General features: G+C 40.6%; 1 protein-coding gene across 3 annotated transcripts in view; it reads right to left on the bottom strand.

Moving 5' to 3' along the window:
• The window catches only part of SVEP1 (sushi, von Willebrand factor type A, EGF and pentraxin domain containing 1), a 306,365-nt gene that overhangs the window by 40,691 nt on the left and 258,411 nt on the right, over positions 1-7,263 (bottom strand). For 2 of the 3 annotated variants that reach the window (XM_075595238.1, XM_075595229.1), the window contains exons 43-44: positions 6,837-7,010; positions 668-841 (exon numbers count right to left, since the gene is read on the bottom strand). In XM_075595238.1, coding sequence (XP_075451353.1) covers positions 668-841; positions 6,837-7,010 — 348 coding nt within the window. Of the gene's footprint in view, positions 1-667; positions 842-6,836; positions 7,011-7,263 lie in introns of those variants that run through there. The other variant, XM_075595245.1, reaches the window with a different exon arrangement.

The following is a 7,263-nucleotide window of genomic DNA, read 5'->3' as shown; positions in this document are numbered from 1 at the left end:
AGTTTTTATATGCTTTTTATATGCTTTTCCGTGACTCAACTCTGATTGCGTTCAAAATGGATGGGATAGTGATCTTTATTTCAGCCTTCTTTTGAGTACCAATGAGGCCTCCTAGGCTTTGCTTGAGAGGGCCTAAGTAGCCCCACTAATATTCAATGAGTTCATGTAACAGTTGATATGTTTTGTAATGTGTATATATTACACATATTGTATATAGTAATGTTAGTTTATAATGATATATATAATTTTATCATTTTATGTTTTGTATGGTATGTGCTCATATTGGCCCAAAACCTCTGCCATATTTGGCTAATAGTGCTATTTGCCATCAGGTTTGTTGGGGTGGGGTGCAGGTAGGGTGGGTGGGTTTTGGGGATAGGTGCCTCAGGTCGTGTGGTTAGTACCCCTGGGGGGCATGTTGGAAGGTGTAGGCTTTACTAGCCTCTTAGGTGGCAACTGGAGTTATGTTATATAGTGTTAGGACATATTAACCCCTTTGTAGCCCTCAGTTGCATTGTTTGCAACCTCATTCAAAAGTTTTTGCATTTCTCTAGTGCAAAGAGAACCTTTTCCATGCAATGTCAGGGTCATCTAAGTGTAAATATTGTAATACAAATAGCATCACTCCAAAATCATAAGGAAAGGACTGCATAAGGTAAACACACACGTTTGCAAACAGGTACCAAGTGGCTCCAGTTTCCAATTGTTGTGCATTCTGCAAGTGGTTCACCATCCAGATGGTATCCATTATGGCACTGGTATTCCACTAGGCTGCCAACAGTGAGATTTTTATATTCAACGCGTCCATTTTCCAATTGATCGGGGGCTTCACATCTTGTCTCTAAAAAAAAAAAAAAAGTTGAATCTGTTCAGTCTAGAGGTATTCCAAAGATATAACTTGAGCTGGGGATTTATTATGTTTGTCAAATTTCAGATTTGTTGGGTTTGTAGTGAACCAGCAAACCAACGTATTGGGATCATAAAATACATTTTCAAAGCACATAGTTGTGTGTGTCAGGGATGAAATGTACAATTATCTATCAGAAATGTCTATACTTCATTAAAAAAAAGTCTAATGCCGCTTTCTGCATTCCACAAAATGAATTCATTTCAATTCATTCGACTCAGCGATCTTTGGCAAGTTTCTTATTCAGGTGCTATTTTTCCCACCGCAAAAATACATTATTTAAACAATATGTTGTTTATTTATATCAGAAACATACACATTTTAATACTAGTGTAGTTGTTACCTATGAAATAAAATAATGCTGAGAAAGCAAGAGAGAGGAGTACGTATATACAGTATTAGAACAGTGTTTGCGTCATTTCTTAATTCAAGGTTTATGACAATTTGAATGTAGAACCCAATCTTTTCTATCTTTTTTTAAATGACATTCCTTGCAGTTCTTTCCTGGACTCTCTAAGAAAATCCCTGCTTTCTGGGATAGAACAACATGGCAACCAGTTTCACATAAATCTTTCATTCCGGTAACTGTCATCATTTTAGAGACGTAAACAAAGTAAGGATAAGATAAACAAGTGATTAAGGGAAAAATTGCTTTTTAAGTCAGTATACATTTACATTTTGGATGGGGTGAATTGATAGATTTTTGGGCATGATTTGCTATGAAAGCTTGAACAATATACCCAGCTAAAGTGAGAAAGGTTGTTACCAAACATGCAGTTGAGGCTAGCATGGCAAGTAAAGCCTCAACCCCCAGATACCGAAAAAGAATGGCGCTCATTCTCCGGAGGCTTGACATGTCCCTGAGCTTGACAGCGTTCAGGAAGAAGGCCTGAATGCTGAGTACAGGCATACCCCGCTTTAAGGACACTCACTTTAAGTACACTCGCGAGTAAGTACATATCGCCCAATAGGCAAATGGCAGCTCACGCATGCACCTGTCATCACGTCCTGAACAGCAATACCGGCTCCCTACCTGTACCGAAGCTGTGCGCAAGCAGGGAGACTATAGAGCCTGTTACAAATGCGTTATTTACATCAGTTATGCACGTATATGACGATTGCAGTACAGTACATGCATCGATAAGTGGGAAAAGGCAGTGCTTCACTTTAAGTACATTTTCGCTTTACATACATGCTCCGGTCCCATTGCGTACGTTAATGCGGGGTATGCCTGCTACAAATGCCAAAAAGTTAAACACCAGCTTTTATATAAATCTGAATCTGGCTTCCTACAACTTCCAGGCTCTCCAGTGAAACAGTACTGGACGACTAGCTTGAAAATATGAATGGGATATTGCTGGCCTTAGTGCAGAAAGAAGAAAATATGATTGTCACACACGACACACTTGTGAGCATGTGACCTGCATATGGGACAAGGGTTAATAAATAGCTATCAAGCTGACCCACTTTTCACCTTCCGCAAAGGTCCCTCAAATGAACAATATCTCCCTCAATCTGACCCAATATATCATCTATTACGAACAGCACACGTGTGAGCACGTGACTTATATATGAAACCAGGATTAATACACACAGCTAAACTAGCTAACTCACTTTTCGCCTCTGCAAAGTACTTCAAATGAGTTAATATATACCCCTTACTCTATTGCAGTCTATATCTATCCACTGCCACCACAAAAGAAATATGAAATATGAAATTTGCAGTCTAATGGTTCCTGTTTATTAAAGAAAAACAACTCACAAAAATCTGTTGTACAGTAGCAAAATGAATCCGAAAGTGTAAATACACTCAAAGTGTGCAAACAGTTCATTCAGAGCCCAAAGCATTACTTATTAAAGTTTGTTTAAAAAAAATATATAAAAATTATATATATACAGTATATATATATATATATATATATATATATATATATATACATACATACATGTAGAGGTATCAGTACCGTGTTAGTACCGTGTAATGAAAAAGTAGGGTTTGTATTCTAACTCCCCTTCATTTAGAACAACATAAGCCCGCCCCTGTGTTCAATCAGCCACTGAGTTGACAGTTTTATGACTTAGAAAAGAAAAAACTCTGTTCTTGTGATGTTTACATTTGACTGAATATATACAGATGTAGCATCAGATTTAACTGGATATAAATGCTATCCTTTAATTAACCATAGGAGGAACAGATATAGCATCTTCTATCTAGCAGAAGCTGCAGGACATGTGCTGGCGGACCAAAAGTTGAGCGTTCATGGCACAGTGTTTGCCAGGGGGGAATGGCCCATCAGGATTAACACAGCGGGTGACCCTGCTTCAGAATAACACTGTTGCTCACTATTTACATAAACGCATTTGCGAATGAAACAGTAAAACAAATGGTAATATCAGTTAAGTGATATGAGATACTGAGACTTTTAATGTTCTATTTAGTTGTGTCTGCATTTGTATATATCACCTCAAACCTCCCTCCCAATAAATTAGGGAGACATGCCTGTGCTGAAAAGGGACCACACCTAGCTGGGAGATATGGTGATGGGTATGGAAAGTACATTTCAGTGAGTCCAATCCCGCACTTCCTAAAATAATTTTAATACCAACTATACAGTATAGAGTTGATAATCCTAAAGCACCAACCTAATGACTGGGATGGGGTCAAACCCAACAGAACTAGAACCCACAACCACAGCTTTTCTAGGCCACATCTCTAACAGTGTGAGCTAAACAAGCTGATAACTTACCTCCATGGGATATCTTGGACTTCAAGCACAAGTGATAATATGTACTGAGGGCTATGTGTTACTGAGGCCAGGTGAGATTAAATAAAACACAGGTTTTCTGACACACATGCAAAACAGATGCAGAGCGAAAGTAATATAACAAAGTAAGCTTGTGATGAGTTAGTACTTCTAATCTTATAAAGTATTAAGATAGTGAGTTATATTTACGAAGCAGTGTTCTGCCATAGCGTTCAGTGCTGGAAAACATTACAGCCTATTCAAATAAATGGACTGTAAGGTGTCTTAACATGCCAGAAGTTCTCTCATGTCAGAATACTGCTTATTACTGGGGTGGTCAACCTGACTGGAGTTGGAGCCAGAATTTACCAATGTCATTGTCAAAGGGTCACAAAAAAATTCTAATTAATACCTGTATACACCGACACCGAGCATAACCTGACAATGTCAGTGTATAGTGCAATCAGGTTATGTTTTGTGTCAGTGTGTAGTGCTGTCAGGTTATGCTCTGTGTCAGTGTATAGTGCGGAGTATAACCGATGGCACTATACATTGACACAGAGTATGTAGCCAACAGCACTATATATTGACCCAGGGTAAAACCTGTCACAGAATACAAGTTAGAGGGGAAGGAGAGTGGTTGACACATGGGGAGGGTGGGAAGAGAGGGTGACACGAGGGGAGGAAGAGGGGGTGATACATGGTGTGGGCGGAAAGAGGGTGACACATGGGGAGGGGGGAAGAGTGGGTGAAACATGGGGAGGGGGGAGGAGGGGGTGACACATGAGGAAGGGGGAATAGGTGTAACACATGGGGAGGGGGAAGAGAGCATGACACATGCAGAGGGAGGGAAGAAAGGATGACACATGGGGAGTGAGGGAAGAGTTGGTGACACATGGGGAGGGGGGAAGAGAGGGTGACACACAGGGAGGGGTGACACATGGGGAGGGTGGGATGACACATGGGGAGGGGGGCAGTGAGGGACAAGGGGGAAGTCGAAGTGATGGGGAGAGGCAGTTGTAGTGACAGGAGGAGGCAGTTGGAGTAACAGGGAGGACAGTTGGAGTGACAAGGGGAGGTAGTTGGAGTGACAGGAGAAGTTGGAGTGACAGGGGGTGGCAGTTGGAGTAACAGGGGTGACAGTTGGATGACAAGGGGAGGTAGTTGGAGTGACAGGGGCAGTTGGAGTGACAGGGGGCAGTTTAAGTGAGAGGGGAGCATTTGAAGTGAGAGAGGAGCAGTTGGACAGCAGGGGTAGTTGGAGTGATGGGGGTGCACTTGGTACAAGGGGGTGACAGGAGAGAAAGGGGATGACAGGAGGGCAGTTGTGGACAAGAGGGCGATAAGGGCAGTTTGAGTGACAGGTATATAAGGGCGTAACAGAAAGGAAAGGGAAGGCAGGGGAGTAAAAGGGGGTAGTAGTGTGATAGCCCATATTTTGCTCTCCAGTCTCCACAGCCATCACCATGTGGAGTTCCCAGCAGTCAGGGTGTATACTCACTGTACTCTGTGCTGCTTGTGAGCGCACCAGGGGTTGCTGGTAGATAGGAGCTCAGGGAGGAGCTGGTTAGGGGGTGCTCTTGCTTCTCTCCCATGTCTATATGGTCTGCCGCGATCACTTTTTTGCCCTCTTTCTTCAGGGGCCACACAGGAAGCACTGAAGGGCTGCATGTGGTCAAGGGTTGACCACCCCTGGCTTATAAGATATGATTCTCTATCCCAGAAGAGGGTATAATGCTTTGTATAGGTATGAGCACTCGATGAGAAGTAAAGCTCAAAACTTTGTATACTGTGACAGTGGTGATAGCCATCAGCTGGTTTAGCTCACAATGCTAGAGCTGTTGACCTTAATAATAGAGTTTGTGTGGGTTCAACTTCTGACCCTGTTGGGTCGTACACCATACCCCATTCCTAGGGTGGACTTGTCAACCCAATAACACTTTGTGCGCTGTGGGAAGCAAGTAGAATAACTTCTTGCAGGTTGTAGAGTTGTATTTATTTTTTAACTGAGAATTTCAATTCAGTATGTGTCTGGCACTCTGGCAAATGGCACAGTGAATATTTGTCCCCCTGTTTTGTTACACCATTGCCAGCTTTGCACATATCCATCATGTAGCACCAAAATTTGTGCTCATACCTGTAGTAGCTTCCACTCCCCCCCTGACTTTAAATCAGACCACTTCCCCTTACTGGTTGACAGTTTAATGTTCCCTGTGGAGCACCCCTGAGATACACATGAGATATCAAAAGTATCTTTACTGAGATATATGATAATTGCGAGATTAGCTACATGAGTAAGTAGTGAGCAACTCAAAATTATGATGTGAGAGTGATATTAGCCATCAGCTGGTTTTGCTCACACTGTTAGAGCTGTGGTCTAATAAAACCTTGGTTGTGGGTTCTAGTCTTGTTGGGTCTGACACCATTCTAGTCATTAGGTCGGTATTTATCAACTCTATATAGTTGGTATGGAAATCCTTTTAGGAAGTGTGGTATGGGAGTCATTTAAATATACTTTGCATAGCCAATAGCACATCTCCAAGATACCTCAAGTGTGCTCCTTTTTCAGCACAAGCATGTTTCCCTGTCTCTCGCTGTCTCTCTCTGTCTCATTATTTTCTATATTCATTTACTGCTTACAGTACAAAGATGAGCTCAATTGTTTGAAAGATATTGATCTGAGTTTAGAGGCAGGTTGTCTGGCTTTTTCTGTTTGTTATCAAATACGGTGACAGGCTAAACATAGACTAGAGTTGAAAAAAAAATAAGATTTACAGGTCACAAAACCATGATTTAACATCTCAGAAAACACTTAACTGGGAATCTAACAAACACTTTTGCTTTATAAGAACCATTGTTATACAGGGATGACTTGGTCTCTTTTCATTATATTACTTTAAATTAAGGGAGTAATTGCAAAAACATGTTTTCTTTCTTTTATGTGCATGTTTGGGTTAAACAAACAGCTATGTTTGTTTTCCTGGGATTTAACACAATTCATTTGTTTAGATATACAAAATTTTATGAATTAAACAAGTTAAAACAAAATATTAACCCCATTATACTATTAACTGTTTTTCTCTTGTTTGTTTTATCACAACCAACTATAATCATAGTCTAGTGCTGCTAACGTTACAGCTGGTGTTCGATAGTCAAAAAAACAACAAAATATCAGCAATAATTACCTGTACACAGTGGCAAAGGTTTACTCCATGTTCCATTGACAAGACATGTTATGTTCTGTGACCCAACAAAGTGATAGCCAAAATTGCATGTATAAGTTACATTATTTTTGTATGTATTTCCACTTGAAATGGAGACAGCATTTTCTATAGATGGGTGAGGCTCACAAGTTACACCTAAGAACAACAAGGGGAGACAGAAATAACTTTGCTAAATGGATTTATAAAAAGTTTTAAATGTATCTAATATACAAAATACAACACTGAGGGAGTTATTTGCTAAAGTCTCCTGGCTGCATAACAAGGGTCAAACCAGGGAAAAAAATTGGATCACATTTATCAAAGGAAACAACTTCAATGCCTCTTAATGGGATTCATTTTGCGTGTTCTGTATTGTGCTTTTGGTGCACAAATTTTACCCCAGATTTGG

The sequence above is a fragment of the Ascaphus truei genome, chromosome 1 (assembly GCF_040206685.1).
Source record: "Ascaphus truei isolate aAscTru1 chromosome 1, aAscTru1.hap1, whole genome shotgun sequence".
In the NCBI taxonomy this organism is placed as follows: Eukaryota; Metazoa; Chordata; class Amphibia; order Anura; family Ascaphidae; genus Ascaphus; species Ascaphus truei.
This window is presented reverse-complemented; position numbering and strand designations above follow the sequence as displayed.